The 22,777-nt window shown below is 48.7% G+C and overlaps 1 protein-coding gene across 1 annotated transcript in view; it reads right to left on the minus strand.

Moving 5' to 3' along the window:
- Positions 1 to 22,527, minus strand: part of UBAC1 (UBA domain containing 1) — a 33,454-nt gene extending 10,927 nt beyond the window's left edge. Inside the window, exons 1-9 of the mRNA XM_075578841.1 lie at positions 22,305 to 22,527; positions 10,444 to 10,564; positions 9,954 to 10,027; positions 8,957 to 9,064; positions 6,162 to 6,264; positions 4,866 to 4,974; positions 2,864 to 3,089; positions 1,990 to 2,076; positions 446 to 584 (exon numbers count right to left, since the gene is read on the minus strand). Coding sequence (XP_075434956.1) covers positions 446 to 584; positions 1,990 to 2,076; positions 2,864 to 3,089; positions 4,866 to 4,974; positions 6,162 to 6,264; positions 8,957 to 9,064; positions 9,954 to 10,027; positions 10,444 to 10,564; positions 22,305 to 22,442 — 1,105 coding nt within the window. The 5' untranslated portion in view covers positions 22,443 to 22,527. The remainder of the gene's footprint in view (positions 1 to 445; positions 585 to 1,989; positions 2,077 to 2,863; positions 3,090 to 4,865; positions 4,975 to 6,161; positions 6,265 to 8,956; positions 9,065 to 9,953; positions 10,028 to 10,443; positions 10,565 to 22,304) is intronic.
- Between the last annotated feature and the right edge of the window lie 250 nt (positions 22,528 to 22,777).

Genomic DNA, 22,777 nt, shown 5'->3' on the forward strand with positions numbered 1-22,777 from the left:
CCCGGTTTATTAAAATCATCAGTATATTACCACTGCAAATTGCTGCACAATATAATAATACGTTCTGGCTGAAAGGTGCATTTTATTTACATAATACAAATGATTCACACGTACCAAAAATGCTGCAGATAGAACTGGATTCAAGATGACACACACAGGTCAGAACAGTAGAGGTCCCGTTTGGGATTTGCCAAGAAGAAACCAAATGATTGGAAAGCCATTAAAAGCATCTTATAATGATCTTCAGAGCAAAGGTTCCCAAGGACCACTACCAGTCCAGGTTTTAAGGCTAGCCTCTCATTGTCACAGGAGGCCCAATCATTGTGACTGAACCACCTGTGCTCAAGCCGGGGTATCCTTAAAACCTGGACTGTCGGTGGCCCTTGAGGACTGGAGTTGCTCTTTTTACTTTGTACCAGTCAACAGACTAAGGGGCGGTACTTACCTAGCAGTGTTTTAGGGTTGGTTAGACCTAGCTGTACTACTGGGTTGTCAAGGATAGCTTGAAATAAAGGACTAGTGGTATCAATCCCCGTGTCTAAATCCTCCGGCGACGGCTTTCTGTCTCCCAGCAGCCATTCACACTGTAACAATAAAGAGTTGGTGAACACGTCCGTTTTACACTGATTCAAACCGACACACATTGTACTGCGTTTTATTCACTGAACAAGTGCACTCGGGCAAGAGGTTTGCCAATAATGTCCACGTGAAGCGGAGACTGTCGGAAAACAAAATGAACCGCTCCTGCTATCCTTGCTACGGAAGAGCGGCAGCAATGCGAAGGCAAAGGGAAACAATTGATGGTATCGCAAGGTATTAAAGGCCGCGCCAGAAAACCCGTGCCTGGTACTTTTTGCACATGATCTGTTCATTCAAACTTGGGCTATTACCAGCTTGGATGTCACAAGTCACCGTACTGATATAGGCCCGGAGAGATTGGTTATCATCAGATATTTTGCATTAGCCACTTCAAGTAGCAATCCAAACTGGTCGTTTCCTCCCGCCCCTTTCTTTTCTCTTTATACACAGGATTGAAGCAGAGGGTCTCCGGGGATCAGCCCCGTTAATTTTAGCTCCGGGGACCCCCTGCTTGCAGAGATACCTACCTGCCGCTATCTTCTGCAAGTTTACAGCTCCCGCGTCATGCAGACCGATAGGAAGCTGAACCGGATGACGTCACTGCTTCCTAACGGCCCACAGGATGCGTGAGCTTGGAAAAGAGGCCACTACGTGAACCCCAGCTAGAAAGCCGGAACCGCGACCGACACCCCCTACAGAGGTGTCCCGGGAAGCAAGGGGAAGCCAAAACTCTTCTCCAGCACTGGTCAATGGCTTCACCGTATTTTGTGTTGGCTGAAGAGCACGTTTGGGATGAAGCAGCAGAGGATACTGGTGTTTGGTTACAGCGGCAGAAGCACGTTTCGGGAAAAGCCTTCCTCGGCTGTCAACCTGTAACCATCACTCTGCATCCAATAAATCTATGTACGGTTAAGCTGCGCATAGTGCAATTCATCCGCCCGGCCCCCTCTCTCTCCCCCATTAATACCCATCTAAAAACGCACCTCTTTAACGAAGCATATGGGCAGCTCCGTGGCCGATACTATACATCTCATACATCGACCTTGACCCCCTGCAAACACACCAGAACACCTTCCTACTGCCTCTAACTTCTCTCTAGTTACCACTTAGATTGTAAGCTCTTCAGGGCAGGGACCCTCTTAGTGTTAGTCAAGTCTTGAGTGCTTATTCCCATGATGTGTTCTAGTATGTCACGTGTATTACAGCTGTGATGCGCCATGTACATAAATGGCGCTATATTACTATGAATACACGCAAAGTGGGCAGAGAAGGGCTGTATTGTTTTCCAGGCCAATGAAATACACAAAGTATAGATGCTTTACAGCTATGAATTTACAGAGGGAAAAACTCAAGGAATCTCACAGGATTGCGAGTGGTCCCAGTGGAAATAAAACACGCGTGTATACTCACTGCCGCATCTTGCTGGTTGTTATTCACCCGCAAAGCATCAACAACTTCCTTTTCATCGAACCCCATCTCCATCAATGCGATGACTGCCTACAAATACAAAGGCCCAGGGCTTGAAACAGGGTTTATTCCTAGCGCACAAACGCTTCTTTACAGACTTCTTTTGCAAACTCTCTTCGGAAAGAAACCAACCCCTACCCCCCCCCCCCCCCCCCCGAGTATCTGCGGGTGGTGGAGTGAGGGATGGGGGGGGGGAGGGGGGGGAGGTATGCTTGCTTGTTGCATATTTGGTTGGTTTTTAAACCTGTAAGAACTTTAAAATCTATAAAAGAACCATCATGCATTAGGGAAGAGGTGCTCAACTCCACTCCTCAAGACACCCCAACGAGGAGTCAGGTTTTAAAGGTTATCCCTGCTTCAGCACAGGTGGCTCATTCGAAGACGGGTACACTACATTGGCTCATTCGAAGAGCCTGCTTCAGTACAGGTGGCTCAACGAGTGTCTCAGTCAAAGACTGAGCCACCTGTGCTGACGCAGGGATATCCTGAAAACTTGACCCTTTGGGAGGTCTTGAGGACTGGAGTTGAGAACCCCTGCATTAAGAGAACAAAGGCTGCAACAAAGGGTATCAGATCTTGTTCCTGCGTTATCCCCATTAAATTGGATGGCCGTTAACGAGCTCGGTTTCCCCTCATCAGAGCCCAATGACTGTAACCCAATGAGTACGAATATCTGGAACGCTTTGCTTGGCGCAGTATTGCGGGCCTCTGTCAGCAGCATAATCCACCACACAGGAGAGGTGCGATTTTGCTCATGGATTTGAATAATTGGTGAATTGTAAAAAAACCCAATATACGTCAATTAGATTTAACATACACGGGGATCTGGACGGAATTCTCTTTTCCTGCGGATCTTCTTAAATATCTCTGTAAGTTCATCCCTGGGGTCCTCTCCGCTGGCTCCTAAACTGTCCCTGGTCTCCGTTCCTGCCGACGCTGGACCTGCTGCAGCCTCTGAAGAATTCTGACATGGGAGGGGCGCGTCCGCTGCGGGATCATCTGCGTGCTCAATCAGCCACTCCATGGCCTGCGTTACCGACATGCTAAGGAACAGATGCACAGAACAAGGCGACGCATGAAACATGGTAAGATTTGGGCCAGGAACGGACCACTAAAACGCCACCGTTTACAACACCCTAGAAGTCAAAATGAGCAAAAAATGATCTAAATGTGGATATTCCTAATTAAATATTTCCCCCCCCCCCCAGAGATGGGAACTCCGGCCAACAGATACTATGCAAGTGGGCGCCATTTTCAATCCAGTATACAGAAACAGAATACCGTATAGTTCAAAACCATCCACAAAGTTAGAGACACGCCAATGCTTGACGGAGTAGACCTTGATTGGAATAAACCTTCAAGTGTAAAACCCAAGACATGAACGGCAGAAACGAAGAACACCCAGGTCCATTGCAACCATTCAGGGAATGATCATCGGTTCCCTATAATGCACCTCTATATGTACAGTATCTGATAAGCAGTTCCCGGTTTATTGAGAAGAGCTGCATACATGTTTGGCCATCATCAAAATAAAATAATACTTCTGAACTGGTGGAAGAGAGGACATCCATGGCACCAGTCCAAGAACTTATTTAATTGTATAACCTTTTCATGTACCGCTCTAAAGTTAAGATCCAGTGGTAGCCACACAGTACTTCTGGCAAATGTACGTTCTTAGAAATATCCAGATAATACATACACATGTAGCAAGACAAACGTTTTCGGCACCGAGGCAGGCCGCAAGACCGCGACTGCCCCGGAGAATGATCGCTGCGGTGGTTCCGGAAGTATGGACACACCCGCCGCAGCGCTATCTCCAGAGCCGTGGCTTTACGCTTTTTCAGTTGCGGCGCCGGAGACCGTAAGCCTCGCTGCAGCTGTATCAAGTATTCGGGAAATAAGCAGAGTGTTTTGTCAACTGTCCTGTTAACTTTTAATTTAGTTCTACAATCAGTCAAACACAAATAAATAGTTAGCAACAGGCACGGAGAAGTCTTGGTGATATATCAACGCCTGCCCTGTGTATTTGTAGGAATTAGGGGGTACATGCAAACATATGTAGCAGACATTATCTCCCCAGGTAATGCAAAATAATATACAAAATAACGCTTCCATATTCTCCTTTGTCACAGTAAGCGGTAACATCGGCTAGATCCCCACCCCCTCCCCACCCTTCACCCCCCACCCCCTCCCAGCCCTTCACCCCCCGCACCCACCCCGCCCTTCACGCACCCCCCCTTCACGCACTCCGCCCCTGCAATCCCGGGCAACGCCGGGTAGATCAGCTAGTATAGAATACACACCAGTATGTGTATCTGTATTATTCAGAACAAGCTTTAGTTACATTGCCCTGCAATACTGATTTAACCCGTACAATAAATGAAGGCAGCATTCCCAGCAACACTTTCTTTTGTGTGTGTGTGTTTTTTTTATGGGTTTGCAGTAGGGGGTCTCCGGAGATCACCGTAGGGGGTGCCGGTATCTGCAGCCAGGGAACCTGTGTGCCTAACGAAATGGCGGCGTCTAAAATGTCCCGCGAGCCAATAGAAAGCTGTGACGTCATCATTGCGGCTTCTTATTGGCCCATGTGACCTGGATCTTTAAACGCCAGATACCGGCGCACCCCAACGGAGGTAAGTATCTCGGGAAGCAAAGGGTCACCCACAGCTGAAGTTAATGGGGTTCAACTCCGGGGACCCCCTGCTTGAATCCTGTAATTAAAATGAAACATTTAAAATTGCGCAGTGCTAGGTGTTTTGCTGCGTTAAGACCAGCAGTTTTTTTTTTAAATGTTTTATTCCATTTCAGAAACTACCTACTGATTTAAGCGGAGGGCTTTGACAGCCCTGGTCTCTGGGAATCCCATCTCCGTCAGCTGCCTCAGTGCAACTTCATCCACTCTGTCCTCGTCATCCTCGTCTAACATTGCTGAAACGAGAGCATGGGGGCAGAGGTGTCAGGGTACAGTGCTGTAATGAGGTTCCTTCACTGCAGTGGGCACACGTACAGTCTTTTCACCGAACATCCAATTGGGAGACAACAGATTATAACTCGGGATTCCTTGTTTTAACCAGACACCAACTGATCACCTTGCGCTTCCGGTTAAAACTGTAAATAAAGCCCCATTTCCCATGGAGTCCCAGCCCTTGTAGCAGCCTAGCCACAGGTAGGATTATGGGAAAAAATGAAACACCGATTTAAATAAATAAAGAACGAATAGAATCCCTAATCGAAGGGGTGGCCAACTCCAGTCCTCAAGGGCCACCAACAGGTCAGGTATTAGGGATATCCCTTCTTCAGCACAGAGCCACATGTGCTGAAGCAGGGATATCCTGCAACCCTGACCCGTTGGTGGCCTTTGAGGACTGGAGTTGGCCACCCCTGATCTAATCATAACAGCCCATAAATACTCTTTTGGAAAAGTCAACAAAGGAAATTTGAAATCACGTCTGTGTTGGGGGACTGTGGAGTAGCAAAGAGAAGTCTGTAACTCAAGGGATTCAATGCACTGCTGGTCTGGATGCATGCTGAAATACATTCATTGCAGGACAGACATGTTTTGCTTTCGAAACTTCCAGTAGACGTCGTCGTCGATGATCGTTTGTTGCACACTGGTACGTCCGGCTCGGAGAATATAGGGACAAGGTCCACAGAGCACTCTCAAACAGTCACCGTTTATTCTGTAACATCAGCACGGTGGGATGAGGTCTGCGATTCAGTTTCCCGACCAGTAACAGTATCACTAGTGTACTTTCCAATCCGTGTCACAAATAATGAAAGTATGCCCGGAAGGGTTAGTAACGTGGGATTGTTAATGGCAACTCAAAGCAAGAAGATGTCTCTTACATGCTGAAAATAACTGGGAGAACCTCAGGCAGCATACATTTTGTGTACGTGTTTATAATGTAGAAAATGTATGGAGCACATGAAATATGGCAGCTTAGTAACCTTATGCTACAGCTTCTTTTCATGAACAACCACCATCAGACCTCCAGTATCTACTCTGCGTAGGTGGCACTACAACATCACAATAGATGAGCAGCTCTAACAAGTCCTCCTTGTGCTAGTCTGTGTAACTGGTTATTAATATTACACATTGTGCACACGGCGCTTACCGTTTGCCTTTTTAAATAGTTCAACAGCGTCCGGATTCAGCGCCAGCAACTTCTGTGCAACCTCGATAAGAGACACCAAGATCTTCCTGAGCTCGGTCTGGAACTGTGCGGAAAAAGACAGCAGGGAAACGGTCGGTTATACGCTGCAAAGGTCAAAGGAGCCGGTCCTTCATTGCTGTAAGGGAACGGAAATGTATTACCGGACGGCTGTTTCTGTTGTTGAACATGAGATGAATAAAAAGTGAAGAGACATGGACGCGTTACTACTGGATCTTTGAGACGGAGAGTTGGTGTGGAAGGCATGTAATGTACACGTTACCATGTTCTAGGCCAGGGGCTCTCGACGCCAGTCCCTAAGAACCCCCAACAGGTCAGGTTTTCAGGATATCTCTGCTTCAGGACAGGTGGCTCAATCTGAGGCGCAGTCTTTGATTGAGGCACTAATTGCGCCACCTGTGCTGAAGGTGGGATATCATGAAAACCCGACCTGTTGGGGAAGGGGGGGGGGCTTGAGCTCCCCTTTTCAAGGAAGGAAGGAGAGAGGGGGAGAGAGAGAGGGGGAGAGAGAGAGGGGGAGAGAGAGAGGGGGAGAGAGAGAGGGGGAGAGAGAGAGGGGGAGAGAGAGAGAGAGAGAGAGATAGATAGAGAGAGAGAGAGAGAGATGTGGAGAGAGAGAGAGATAGATAGAGAGAGAGAGATAGATAGAGAGAGAGAGAGAGATGTGGAGAGAGAGAGAGATAGAGAGATAGAGAGATAGAGAGATAGAGAGAGAGAGAGATAGAGAGAGAGAGAGAGGGAGAGAGGGAGAGAGAGGGAGAGAGGAGATAGAGAGTGGAGATGGAGAGTGAAAAAATAGATAGAGAGAAATACTTCACTCAAACCAGGTCTGATGAAGAAGACAGAGCACTGCAGAAATGGTGATCAAGACGATTGTATTGATAAAACACAATAACCAATGTTTCGGCCCACCACCCTGAGGAAGGTCCCACAGTGGACCGGTACGTACGGACGTACGTGCGGTTTTACAAAAGTCTGCCAGATACATATTGGATTTGTATGATAACAATAGTTTTACAGAGTAAATACATTAAGGGGGGGGGAACAAATGTTGCCAAGATAAGTACTAAATAAATAAAGACATTTAGCACTCCCGGCAGGGCGGGGTCGGTCAGCATAAAGACGTGCTGTTGCATGTTGATGCACTTTAGTCACCTTAGTCATCTAGGTCAGGGGGACTCATCGCCAGCCACCCAAAAAAGGTCAGGTTGTCAGGATAGCCCTGCTTCATGTGACTGAAGCAGGGATATCCTGAAAACCTGACCTGTTTTCAGGGGGGTGGGTAAGGGGGGGGGGGGCGGAGGGGGGCCTTGAGGTTTGGCGTTGAGCACCCTTGGTCGAGGAGTGCGTCTCCAGTTTGCGTTGGGTCCGGAGGGAGGGGAGGGGTGGAGAGATGGGGGAGGGTAAGCATGGGAATAAAACAACTGTTAATAATTGCACCTTGATTGGCAGAATTTGGGGAGAGAGTACGAGTGGTGGGGACACGCCATGGTCCGTGCTGAAGTCTGGGCAGGGAAGGTGTCCTGAGCAAGGTCACCTTGCAATGTCCAAAGATCTGCTCACGCCAGGGATCCTAGCAGATGAAGCCTAGGGGATACTTTCATCCCAAAGTAAGGTCTATCTATTTGCGGTTCTTGGAAGAATCTAACCCAGGGGTCCCATATTCTGGTAAAACTTAACCAAGTGTGGAGATATAGATATATATATATATACATATATATATATATTTTTTTTTTAAAGGTGCATGCATTGCTCCTTTAAAACATCACCAGTAGGCAGAACAGAAGAACATGAAAGCACAGTGCATGTATAACCTAGTCTTCCTCAAACAGAGAATACACCCTAAAAGATAAAAGGGATTTAACATGTTCTAAAGAATAACTGCTCCCTTTACTTCCTAATATAGGGACTGAAACAATGCTTGGTGTGCGATTAGCTTTGGCAGGCGGCTGCTTTTAGTGTTGGCGCATGCTGGCATACGTTCCCGTACACAGAGACCTGCCAGGCAGGAGGAACAAGCGCACATCTTTATTGATGACTTAAAAAAAAAAAAGGAAGAAGAAATTTGCTTTCTTAACAAAAAATACAAGCGGACACTGGACAATCAGCCCAGACGGGCTAGTCAGTGTTTCCCACATGTGGATATGATATACGCACCACTTATTTTAATATACCACCTTAATATGTATACATGCATGCAGTTGGAATGGGGCTAACGCAGCTGTGACAGAGAAACGTGTATGTGTGCGACTGCAAGGTGTGGCCAACTGCAGTCCTCAAGGGGCAACAACAGCTCAGTTTTTCAGGATATCCTTGCTTCAGCACAGGTGGCTCAATCAGCCCATGCTTCAGCACAGATGGCTCAATCTGCCCGCTTCAGCACAGGTGGCTCAGTGGTTCAATGTGCTGAAGCAGGGATATCCTCAGTCTTCAACTGGGCCACCTGTGCTGAAGCAGGGATATCCTTAAAACCTGATCTTTTAGGGTTGGTCTTGACTGGGGAACAACGGCCCTAGGGGGACAGTACATGGGACACTACCTGCAATGTAGGTGGGAAGATAAAAAGGGCTGTCTGGTAGCTTAACCCTTCCACCGCTGGCAGAGCATGCATCAACATTTACAGAAGCCCTAACTGCCCAGCAGTGGTAATCTTGCTAGGAATTCATAGTGTGGGGGGCAGGGGGTCCAGGTCCCCTCACAGCAGGAAGGGGATCCAGGCGGCAAAGCGAAGAACTTACATCTCTCATGTTGTGATGAGCCACCGTGCGATCCGCGCTGCGGGAGGAGAGGCTGGCGGTGGCCTTGACAATGGCTTCCTTGTCTGGAGCTTTCTGATCCTGTTTCCTCTGCGGGGGAGAAAAAAAAAAAAAACCACGAACCAGAACTTAGATACGTGGCGACCGGGACAAAGATATGCTCCAGCGAACGCGCGGCTCAGCGTTTTGGAAGGGGTCATGCTAGAAGGTGCAGTGCATTCACTAAGGCTTGATAGAGTTGGGTTAATATAATATCTTTGCCTATATTCAGCTTCAAATGCATGTGCTGCCAGATATTCAACCAGATTACACCTCTATTATTACACTGATTGCATGTAAATTAGAGAGAACCTGGAATGGTTACTTAACGACCCCGCTGGGGGATTCATTAAATACCTTGGCAATTCTCTCTCAATATGATTCCATCTGTCTGCTTCCGAGTGAGATCCCATGTGCACAAAACGTGCGAGAGATACTGTGGGAGTGTTACCGTGTATCTCTTAGTGACATTAAAGTGTCATAATCAGCAAGTACAAACAACTATGGCACATATACAGCCAGCCAACCTATTATAAGCATTTGCATATCACAAGAGACGGAGTTTCAGCAAAAAGTTCCATCTCCAGGAATAACCTGTCTGCTGTAGGGACGCCTGTATTTTTGGAGGGGCATAAAAATGAATGCGATTCTGGAGTCGTGTTCAATAAACACGGTATTAAACACCTCTCCAGCACCCAGCCTCTAACGCAATATAACAAGTGTTTAAACTGCGGCTGTTAAAGCCTTTTGATCTCGTCTGGTTAGAGGGAATATAGTGCGTATCATGTTCGGCCAGTTCCCACCCCTTAGAGGGCATCCTCGAGACCTTAGCCGCTTTGCAAAGCTATGGAAGAGGAAGGCAATAAGAGGTGTATGGGCCGGATAAAGAGCCTTTAGTGTGGTCTGTGCCTATCTACACCCCAAATACACGTTCACTCACCTTCTCCTCAGCCGACACTTCACACATTTTTGGAGGTGGTGGAGGCGCCCGCTTTTTTACCAACAAGAGGACATCTACAGACCGAGGAAAATATAAACTGAGTACCTGACAGACTATATAGTACATGCTTTGTCTAGCACACCAAATACAACATTCCCTTACTAGGGAAAAGGCTCCCAATACCTCACAGGGACAAACGCCTCGGGCACTCCACAATACTGTACATAATATTGAGACTTCTTTTCCAAATGGTGTCAGACCAACGTTTCGGCCTAAAATGGCCTTCATCAGGACCAGTGATGGTTATGACAGGTCAAACCGTGGATCTGACACACCGTAGGAAATAAACCTTAATATTACAGGTATTTTGGAGCTTCCTGGTAACCTTTGGGGGTACACAACCCACTCCCCTGCAAAGTTTCCAAATACCTGACCCCCGTCGGGGCCTGCAAGGCATTGCAATGACGGGGTTAATGAGCAGAGGAGTTACCCTTATCTTGGATGTTTTCCTCCACCACGGTCTTGGTGTCGGACAGCACCCGCTCAGAAGAAGCGTGGACCAACTTGTGATGGGTCAGGCTCTTGGGATCCTCCAGACTTCCATGTGCACACTAAGGGATCAACAGATGCAGCGCGGTCAATACAATGGGGCTTACCACTCCCTGAACAGACCCGGCAGGCCTGGAAATGCGCCTCCGAGTGTGGCTGGACAATCGTGGAACAAAGCGGATCTATGCTACAACCAGGGGTTACAGCTGCAGGCGGCTTTGAGAAGACAGTACAGTTCCAGCCCAGAGCCGTCTCTACATAAACCTTTAAGAGAGGGGTGGCCAACTTCAGACCTCAAGGTCCCCCCCCCCCCTCAACAGGTCAGGTTTTCAAGATATCCCAGCCCCAGCACAGGTGGCTCAATCAGAGGCTCAGTCAAAGACTGAGCCACGGATTGAGCCACCTATGCTGAAGCAGAGACTGCTTGAGCCACCTATGCTGAAACTGGGATATCCTCAAAACCAGACCTGTTGGGGGGAGAGGGGTGTCTTGAAGACTGGAGTTGAGCGGCCGTGCCTTAAGAGCTTTTGTTCCAAAGGGTTTCCCCTTCACTCCCTACCTGGAAAATAGCTTCTCAAGTATTTGGGAAACACTCTGGTCCCCCTGCTGCCAGAGCCTCGCTGTGTTCCCTGCATTCTCTTCCCCTAATCTCCCTGCGCCTTCATACAGTAAATACTTGAGCATGCTCAAACAGCTTCCGCCTGTGCCAAAGATGATGTCAGCCCGCGGAATCGGTCCCAGAATGCCGTCTCCTGGACGCAAGGCTCAGAATTGCATTTCAAGTGAATGTCAGTTATTAATATTCCTACTGCAGCGAGCTACTGGTAACATTATATCCTCTCTATTTGGGCCCTGTGATTCTGTTTAACCTTCCGAGTGCCGCAGGATGCAGTCACTACGTAATGCGTACTGGGGTTCCGCACAGGTGGCTCAATCAGAGACTCAGTCGAAGGTTGAGTCACCTGTGCTGAAGCAGGGATAGCCTGAAAACCTGACCTGTTGGGGGGGGGGGGGAGGAGTTGGGGGGAAGGGATGAGGTTGATGAGAACCGAAGTTGAGCACCCCTAGATTGAAGGATTATCCTGTTACACTGTATGCCGCCAGCGTCCTGTAACACATTGCTTTGCGAGCCCTGCAGGCGGGGAATGATGCAGCATCGTTTTACAGAAATGCAAAAAGGAAATTAAATAATTAGAGTCTAGTTAAAACAAAAATACATTTTTACGAGCTGAAGGATAGCATGATGCAATATTAGGAAGGATTAGGGGTAGCAATACACACACACACTATCTGTATAGGATGTCCTCCCAGTTATGTGAGGTGTGTGTGCGTGTATAATAATTAAAATGGCCGCACGCTCCTTTGCATAGTGGTTTTTGAAGCAGTTGCGTGCACGGTAAAGCAATGGCATGGAATAGTCTATAGACTCTTCTTAATACCCGCACTGGACATCTAGATGTATGTGCAATCTGTAAAACACATGGGGTAGAGGTACTGTATGCTCGTTCAATGGCGCCTGTAGCAATCTGGTGCCATGTTTCAGGGAGAACCCCTTCGTCTCTGCACCTGGCTGAGACAGTCCTGCTCCCTGAGGGCAGGGAAGACATGTTTTTGCAATGTGTGTGTCCAGGAGGGGAGAGAGAGAGCGTTTGTGAGAGAGCGTTTGTGAGAGGGAAAAAGAGAGAAGAGAAAGAAAAGAGGAGGGAGGGGGAAAGTGGGGAGAGGAGGGAGGAAGAGAAGAGAGGGGGGGAAGAGAAGAGAAGAGAGAGGGGGAGAAGAGAAGAGAGAGGGGGGAAAGAAAGAACAGAGAGGGAAAGAAAGAACAGAGGGGGAAAGAAAGAACAGAGGGGGAAAGAAAGAACAGAGGGGGAAAGAAAGAACAGAGGGGGAAAGAAAGAACAGAGGGGGAAAGAAAGAACAGAGGGGGAAGAGTAGAGTGAGGGGGGGGAGAAGAGAGTGGGGGAGGAGAGAGTAGAAAGCCTAAGCGGGGGGGGGGGGGGGGTGGAGAAAGGAGGGGGTCACACATTCATTTATACATATGGGGAATATATTTGTGTTATTCAAACTGACTCATCTACAGAGATAATAAAGATCAATGGAGTCAGATTTCACCCAATAAACACATTTTAAACAAACAAACATGAATGATTTGAGCTGCAGTGTGCTGCATTTAACCTTGTTCACTGCCAGAAGAAGCTGCACGTCTGGCCCCCACTTTACTACGTGTGAGGTATAAACCAAGACCTTTAATTGAGAAGTTTTTTCTATTTTATATACTGCACCATGGAAATATTAAGAAAAATGCAAAGACTAATGTATTTAGTAAGAGTCTCTCGCTCAAGAATCTTTTTGTTTTTATATATACAGCCTTCGATTACCTTTATTCAAAACTAATTACCTAAGCTGCCGATCGACTGGTTCTCACGTGATCCCTCGCCAAAGATCCTGCTACCCAGGGTTCACTAAATGGCCGCCTTTCACTTTCAAATCAATCCTGCAGTCAGTGTAACTCAGCAGCTACAATGTATACTTATAGTAATGAGGTAACTATCTATTGTTACAGTTTGCTGCTCAAACTTCTGGGAACATTGGCAACACATTATCACAAACAGGAAAGAGTTACAAAGATCTTGCACTGCTGGGACAGGGTTTAAAAACCTTCTATAGAAATCCAAGGAGGGGCAGTATATTAAAGCCAATTACAAATGGTTAAAAGAGTTTGCAAAAAAACAAATAAAGTAGTAAGTATGATCTAATTAATGCTACAGAACTTATTTAGTTAAACAAAAACAGGATGCTGCTTGGATTGTTCCTTTAAAACACTTGTGTAGGTGAAAAAAATAATAAGAATCAATATAATACCGTTATATATTCAGGATGGGTCAAGTCCTGCGCTATAAATACAGAGGAGAGACCCGAGGAGCCCAGCACTGCAGGCTATTAATAGGATCATGCTCTGTAAGGGACTTATCAATGTGGCAGGAACATCAGATGGAGCCAGGGACGTGCTTTCTACCTGCGCTGGTCGCCAGTAACACATTCAGAGCTGGAGAGGCGATGCCGACCCGTCCACAGCACTGAATGTGTTACTGGAGAGGCCATGCCGACCCGTCCACAGCGCTGAATGTGTTACTGGAGAGGCGATGCTGACCCGTCCACAGCACTGAATGTGTTACTGGAGAGGCGATGCTGACCCGTCCACAGCGCTGAATGTGTTACTGGAGAGGCGATGCTGACCCGTCCACAGCACTGAATGTGTTACTGGAGAGGCGATGCCGACCCGTCCACAGCGCTGAATGTGTTAATGGAGAGGCCATGCTGACCCGTCCACAGCACTGAATGTGTTACTGGAGAGGCGATGCCGACCCGTCCACAGCACTGAATGTGTTACTGGAGAGGTGATGCTGACCCGTCCACAGCACTGAATGTGTTACTGGAGAGGCGATGCTGACCCGTCCACAGCACTGAATGTGTTACTGGAGAGGCGATGCTGACCCGTCCACAGCACTGAATGTGTTACTGGAGAGGCGATGCCGACCTGTCCACAGCACTGAATGTGTTACTGGAGAGGCGATGCTGACCCGTCCACAGCGCTGAATGTGTTACTGGAGAGGCGATGCTGACCTGTCCACAGCACTGAATGTGTTACTGGAGAGGCGATGCTGACCTGTCCACAGCACTGAATGTGTTACTGGAGAGGCGATGCCGACCCGTCCACAGCACTGAATGTGTTACTGGAGAGGCGATGCTGACCCGTCCACAGCGCTGAATGTGTTACTGGAGAGGCGATGCTGACCCGTCCACAGCACTGAATGTGTTACTGGAGAGGCGATGCTGACCCGTCCACAGCACTGAATGTGTTACTGGAGAGGCGATGCCGACCCGTCCACAGCGCTGAATGTGTTACTGGAGAGGCGATGCCGACCCGTCCACAGCACTGAATGTGTTACTGGAGAGGCGATGCTGACCCGTCCACAGCACTGAATGTGTTACTGGAGAGGCGATGCTGACCCGTCCACAGCACTGAATGTGTTACTGGAGAGGCGATGCTGACCCGTCCACAGCACTGAATGTGTTACTGGAGAGGCGATGCTGACCCATCCACAGCACTGAATGTGTTACTGGAGAGGCGATGCTGACCCGTCCACAGCACTGAATGTGTTACTGGAGAGGCGATGCTGACCCGTCCACAGCGCTGAATGTGTTACTGGAGAGGCGATGCCGACCCGTCCACAGCACTGAATGTGTTACTGGAGAGGCGATGCTGACCCGTCCACAGCACTGAATGTGTTACTGGAGAGGCGATGCCGACCCGTCCACAGCGCTGAATGTGTTACTGGAGAGGCGATGCCGACCCGTCCACAGCGCTGAATGTGTTACTGGAGAGGCGATGCTGACCCGTCCTCAGCATTGAATGTGTTACTGGAGAGGCGATGCTGACCCGTCCACAGCGCTGAATGTGTTACTGGAGAGGCGATGCTGACCCGTCCACAGCACTGAATGTGTTAATGGAGAGGCCATGCTGACCCATCCACAGCACTGAATGTGTTACTGGAGAGGCGATGCTGACCCGTCCACAGCGCTGAATGTGTTACTGGAGAGGCGATGCTGACCCGTCCACAGCACTGAATGTGTTACTGGAGAGGCGATGCCGACCCGTCCACAGCGCTGAATGTGTTACTGGAGAGGCGATGCTGACCCGTCCACAGCACAATGTGTTACTGGAGAGGCGATGCCGACCCGTCCACAGCACTGAATGTGTTACTGGAGAGGCGATGCTGACCCGTCCACAGCACTGAATGTGTTACTGGAGAGGCGATGCTGACCCGTCCACAGCGCTGAATGTGTTACTGGAGAGGCGATGCTGACCCGTCCACAGCGCTGAATGTGTTACTGGAGAGGCGATGCCGACCCGTCCACAGCACTGAATGTGTTACTGGAGAGGCGATGCTGACCCGTCCACAGCACTGAATGTGTTACTGGAGAGGCCATGCTGACCCGTCCACAGCGCTGAATGTGTTACTGGAGAGGCGATGCTGACCCGTCCACAGCGCTGAATGTGTTACTGGAGAGGCGATGCTGACCCGTCCACAGCACTGAATGTGTTACTGGAGAGGCGATGCTGACCCGTCCACAGCGCTGAATGTGTTACTGGAGAGGCGATGCCGACCCGTCCACAGCGCTGAATGTGTTACTGGAGAGGCGATGCCGACCCGTCCACAGCGCTGAATGTGTTACTGGAGAGGCGATGCTGACCCGTCCACAGCATTGAATGTGTTACTGGAGAGGCGATGCTGACCCGTCCACAGCACTGAATGTGTTACTGGAGAGGCGATGCTGACCCGTCCACAGCGCTGAATGTGTTACTGGAGAGGCGATGCTGACCCGTCCACAGCATTGAATGTGTTACTGGAGAGGCGATGCTGACCCGTCCACAGCGCTGAATGTGTTACTGGAGAGGCGATGCCGACCCGTCCACAGCACTGAATGTGTTACTGGAGAGGTGATGCTGACCCGTCCACAGCACTGAATGTGTTACTGGAGAGGCGATGCTGACCCGTCCACAGCACTGAATGTGTTACTGGAGAGGCGATGCCGACCCGTCCACAGCACTGAATGTGTTACTGGAGAGGCGATGCTGACCCGTCCACAGCATTGAATGTGTTACTGGAGAGGCGATGCTGACCCGTCCACAGCGCTGAATGTGTTACTGGAGAGGCGATGCTGACCCGTCCACAGCACTGAATGTGTTACTGGAGAGGCGATGCTGACCCGTCCACAGCACTGAATGTGTTACTGGAGAGGCGATGCTGACCCGTCCACAGCACTGAATGTGTTACTGGAGAGGTGATGCTGACCCGTCCACAGCACTGAATGTGTTACTGGAGAGGCGATGCTGACCCGTCCACAGCACTGAATGTGTTACTGGAGAGGCGATGCTGACCCGTCCACAGCGCTGAATGTGTTACTGGAGAGGCGATGCTGACCCGTCCACAGCACTGAATGTGTTACTGGAGAGGTGATGCTGACCCGTCCACAGCACTGAATGTGTTACTGGAGAGGCGATGCTGACCCGTCCACAGCACTGAATGTGTTACTGGAGAGGCGATGCTGACCCGTCCACAGCGCTGAATGTGTTACTGGACAGGCGATGCTGACCCGTCCACAGCACTGAATGTGTTACTGGAGAGGCGATGCTGACCCGTCCACAGCACTGAATGAGTCTGAGGTGTCGCTCCCCTTACTCCATATAAAACACATGGTTTGTGTAATATATACACACACATTTCAACACATGACAGACTGTCTTCCCTTTTACTTATTAGTCAAATAGTTCATTGCAAGAGACAAGAAGCATTAGGGTTCTAAAAAATATGTATATATATCTTTTTAGATTTTGTTAAAAAAAAAACCACTTCATAATTCAGTTATTACTCGAACATTTGTATTATAATAATAATAATAATAATAATAGCATGTTCTTGTATAGCGCTGGTAGTTTTACGTAGCGCTTTACAGAGACATTTTGCAGGCACAGGTCCCTGCCCCGTAGAGCTTACAATCTATGTTTTTGGTGCCTGCGGCACAGGGAGATAAAGTGACTTGCCCAAGGTCACAAGGAGCCGACACCGGGAATTGAACCAGGTTCCCCATGCGAGTCAGTGTCTTTACTCACTGAGCCGCTCCTTCTCGCACTTTAACATCTTAACTTTTGGCAAAAGGATCCCAGGAGCGCCTAACACAACAGGCATGTATTTATGTATTGCATGTATTCTGTGATCTGTGTTGCGGAGGTATTAGATGTCTTTATAATGCAGATGGGGCTAAAACCAGCATTATTGTATATACTACACAAGCGGTGCTCAACTCCAGTCCTCATGCCCCCGCAACAGGTCAGGTTTTCGATATATCCCTGCTTGAGCACAGGTGGCCCAGTCAAAGCAGGCTCTGAGCCGCATGTGCTGAAGCAGGGATATCCTAAAACCTGGAGTAGACCCCCCCCCCCCCACCTACACAGTCGTATAGTAAATATGCAATGGAAAATATATACGAAGTGGAAAGAGAAGAAGACAGAGGGTTTGAAATAGTCAAACAATAGTTCCCCGATTGGCACTATCGCAGTTTAATTTAATAAAATGTAAAAGTCTTAAAGAAGTTGGAGAATCTCAGTCTTAAAAAAAGGGGGAGTATTATTTCCATTAATAACGGGACATCGCTCTGGCACCTCCATCTCTCTCTGACTCCGGTCCATATGGCATTGTTGTCGTTACCGTGACGATGAGCTCCATCTTCTCTTCACCCCGTCGACGTACACTATGGGGGTCGTTCTATATTGTCCAACAGAAACCCTCCCATTCCAGTCAGCCGGGCGATCGCAGTTCAGACAATATACAAGTACCCCCCCGTGTGAAGATAAGCCCCCCACCCATTCCCTGCAACGCAGCCCTGCGTGCAGCCTCACTCTTTGGCCCCTTACTTAATACACGAAGCAGTTTCCCTCTGGCTTGGGGAGAGCTGATCCTCGTTCAAAATGAATGGAGCTCAAATGTTCCCGAGCAAAGGGAAGACACGTCACCGCACGTGATCTTAGATGTGTGCCATATTGGCCCTTGGGCCATTACAACTGGGACCCTCACTGTCACCAATCCACCTACTATGATTAGACCTGTTAAGTATCACTCATTCCAGATGACAGTGACACTTTAACCCTTTAGATGCAATCCCCTCCTTAAAATGAACGTTTAAGCTTGGCCGAGCCAGGGGTCCCACAGAGTTCATCCTTTGTCCCCCGACATCCAATGACACCCCCCCCCCCCACACCTGTGGTTCGAAAGTAGTTTTTTTGTGCCGATTTTGACACACAAGTAGAAATAAAGGCCACAGAGCCCAGATCTTCTGATGGCGCAGTGGGAGTGAGCGCTGACCCAGGGTGGGTCCACCTGGCACACAAAAGTAGTCGGGAATCAAAAACCCAGTGGGGTTGGGGACCCCCAGGGGGTCAAGGGAACGTCCATCAGCTCCAGGGAAACCCCCGGGTCAGACAAGCTTTAGAAACACTGCTGAGCCGGAGAAACTGCGGCTTTAAAACTAGGATAATTGCGCTAAAATCCCTGCGCGCGTGATTATTGGCCCAAAATGAGGTCTCAAAACACCAAGGTATCCAATTAAAATACTATTTTAGAGGACAAAACCTGTCACGTGGACCCGAACCTCCGTGTGACTGCCCACGGCAAGTGAACAACCAAACTCCAGAAACGGTAATGAAGAATTAATCTGTGGTCTCTTAGTTAACACACACTGTGAAGACTGCTTTCCCTTGCCTGGGAAGATTTAAACTCCCGTCATTTGAATGGGGCTTGAATACCAACGAATTGCGGCAGTCTCACGTTAGAGATGCAGCATAGCGGCAGCGCTCACCCACGCGACTTCTCCTCAAACATATAACAATTGTGTCATCACTTAAGATATCTACCATCCTTTCGGCAGTTTTTGGCCTGGCTGCCACAAATACTTTATACCAGGTGAGGCCAACCCCAGTCCTCAAGAACCCCCCTCCCCCCCCAACAGGTCAGGTTTTAAAGGATATCCCTGCTTCAGAACAGGTGGCTCAGTCAACAACTGCACCACCTGTGCTGAAGCAGGGATATCCTGATGACCTGACCTGTTGGTGGCCCTTGAAGACAGGAGTTGGCCGCCCCTGCGCTATACTCGTGTTGCGGGATTCACCGCTCCTGCTGCGCACGTTACAGGCCAGATGGGGACTTCATTGCGGGAGAAAAAAAAAATTCAACAGCAATTCCAAATGCGATCAGGACCGAGAATTTGGGGAAGAATCACAATTTACCCGCTTTGTTGCCAGAGGGGCCCACCCCAGCGTGGCTAGCCTTTCTAGGAGTAAAGGGGTTACGCCGCCCTAAACTAAAATCTAATATATAGGATATGTACATACACCCAGAGATATACTAGAACAGGGGTGCGCAAAGTGGGGGTGCGTGGCGGCTACAGAGGTCCCGCGCGAGGCCTCTGCAGCTTCGCCTACTTGGTCTTCAGCGACGCATCGCCATGGTAACCGGCGTCATGGGGTCACGACCCTGCGACGTCATTTGACGCCGGAGCCGAGGAGGGAGGCGAGCTGGAGGTAAGCAGGCAGAGGGGGCGGGCGCATATTACAAACTCTGCGACCCACTGTACTAGTGCATGCACATCTGAACCACAACATTCAATCAGTACTAAGGAAGTAACACTGGGGAGAGGACTCAAGCAAGATTGCCTTATACCTCCCGGTCAGAGTATCATGGTGGAATAAAACATGTACACGCTAGAGAGACTGCAGACTAGTATACACGTGGGGCGGAAGTAAAAATATGAACCTGCAGTCAGATAATAACAGCAAACAATATATGTTTATTCATATATAATCTTGATGCAGCCAAGCAGGTCATGATCCCGCATGGAAAAAAAATGGACATAAAGGCTTAGTGATCCGGCAGGCAGCAAGTTGTACAAAAGTCCCCCCGGAAGCGTTCAGGCGAAACGTACGTCGGGTCCAATCTAATGTCCCTGAGGCGTGCAGAAGTACCTAGTCTCCAGTTTTACTTTTCGAAGATCCCCGTGAGCATCCAGGACTCTTAGGCTGGCTAAGATTCAACAGAGACGATCGGTTTCCTTCTAATTTGTATGGCTTATCCAGGCCTTGCTATACAGTGCGATCACAATCCTTGAACTGTAGATACCTTTTGCACAACGTACCTGCCTTCCAGATCACTAAGCCGTTACGTCCATTTTTTCATGCGGGATCATGGCCTGCTTGGATGTATCAAGACTATATATGAACATATATTGTTTGCCGTTATTTTCTGACTGCAGATTCATATTTTTACTTCCACTCCACACGTATACTGCTCTGCAGTCTCTCTAGCGTGTATATGTTTTATTCCACCATGATACTCTGACCAGATGGTCTGGGAGGTAGAAGGCAATCTTGCTTGAGTCCTCTCCCCAGTGTTACTTCATTAGAAATAACATAATACTGATAGAATTTGGTGGTTCAGATGTGCATGTACTAGTACAGGGGTGCGCAAAGTTGTTAACCTGCGCCCCCCCACCCCCCCCCCCCCGCCAGCTTACCTCCCGGCTCGTGCGCCCCCCCCCCTCCTCCTCGGGTCCGGCATCAATGACGCTGCGGTGTCATGATACATCACGTTGCCATGGCAACGCATCGTCACGTGACCCCACGGCGTCATTTGATGCCGGTTACCATGGCGGCACATCGCAGAAGACCAGGTAGGAGAAGCTGCAGAGGCCGAGCGCTGAACCCCCCCCCCGGCATTTAATTTAAATGCCTTGGGGGGAAGAGCGCGGGACCGCTGTAGCCGTCGCGCCCCCCACTTTGCGCACCCCTGTACTAGTATACATGTACTGTGTATACACTAGTATGCATGTACATGATGTGCATGTACAAGTATATTCTGAGGCTAGATAGCATCTCAGATTTGTGAGGACACGAGGGACGTGTTTTTAACATGTTTCAGTGACTGTATGTAATAAAGGATTTGTATTTTCTTGTATACCAGAGTGCTCATTTTTGGGATGCCTTTTTCCTCTTGCCGGCATAACTATTATCCCAGTAGCATCATCAGGGGTTATATAATGTTGACCTTACCATATTGATTGTGGTAACATGTATAGTGTCTGTGCAACAAAGGAGTCATTTGGTTGCATCTTTTGATCAAAACAAGATTCAAGCCTCCCAACCTCGTCACGGTAACCTCCGTTTAGCAGGCACCTACACTGAATATATGCAATTTCTTATTGTCCTGTGGACTAAACTTTGTGAAGTATGTGCAAATGCCCTGAAGGGGTTAAATAAATGAAGCCTATGCGTGTGATTTAATGCAGTTAAAAGCTGGCCAAAGCCAGTATCAGAGTTCCCTTATTATAAAGGTGAACTATGGCTGCACAAATACCCCAGTGTGAGATATTAATACTTCTCTCTGTCAGCCACAGACACTCACCTGCTCTCCAGTGGAGGGTGATGTGTAGACTTACAGTACAATGAGGTGTATAATACCTTTATGCTTATTGGAGAATTGGTAGGGGCTCGGTCCTGAAGGAAGGAGCCGTACACCTCCAAGGGACTGTTTAGTAAAACAGAAACCAGTTGAGCCAACACCTACCCCTATGATATAATGTATCAGTAACACTAATTAAATACCCTAATGGAGTATGCAGCATGGAAAAGAATTGGCCTAACAATTATGGAAAGCAGGTAACATGTACACAGTGTGTGTGTATATATATTATTATATATTATATTATATATACACACACACAGAAATATAATATACATACAGTCACAACATGGAGCAAGAGAGTTACAGTCACTATAATGTTACACACACACACACACACCAGCAAGAGTTACGCAGTCACTATATATATACACACACACACAGTAATATAATATACATACAGTCACAACATGGAGCAAGAGAGTTACAGTCACTAATATACAGTCACTATAATGTTACACACACACAACAGCGAGAGTTACGCAGTCACTATAGTATATACTGTCACTAATATACACACATACAGAGATGGTTACACACACACAGTCACAACAAGAGCAAGAGTTACACACAGAGTCACTATAATACACACATACACTTATTGTATTTATATGCCAATATTCCTAAAACAAATCTATAATCAAATTTAAAAAAATAGCAGAGTGAGTAATCGGGCTATGGCACAGCCTTTGAAGTGGGAGTGCCTTCAACTCCCTCCCCCTCCTCTTACATGTTTCAGGCTCCTCTCTTTCAGTTTCTCTATGGTGGTGTCTTCAGTGACCTCCTCCAGCCACTCTGCCCCCTCCATGCTGCAGACATGGAGCCTCAGCACCTTCCCGGCGAAGATCTTCTCCTCCTGCACAAACATCTCCCCCGGCTGAGGGAGGCCCGAAGCCTCCCCCACTCACACCCCACTCACAGCCCACACCCCACTCACAGCCAGCCCACACCCCACTCACAGCCAGCCCACACCCCACTCACAGCCAGCCCACTCCCACCCTACTCACCCCCCCCACTCACAGCCAGCCCACTCCCACCCTGCTCTCCCCCCCACTCACTCAATCCTCACACCCCACCTCTACCGGCCAAGGGCATGCGAGGGAAACCCCGAGGGCTCTGCTACCCCTGTCACAAGATCCCACTCTCTCTTCCCTTCCCTCTACTGCGCACCTTTGTCGCCGGAAGTGCGGCCTCGCGGCATGC

The sequence above is a fragment of the Ascaphus truei genome, chromosome 21 (assembly GCF_040206685.1).
Source record: "Ascaphus truei isolate aAscTru1 chromosome 21, aAscTru1.hap1, whole genome shotgun sequence".
Lineage (NCBI taxonomy): Eukaryota > Metazoa > Chordata > Amphibia > Anura > Ascaphidae > Ascaphus > Ascaphus truei.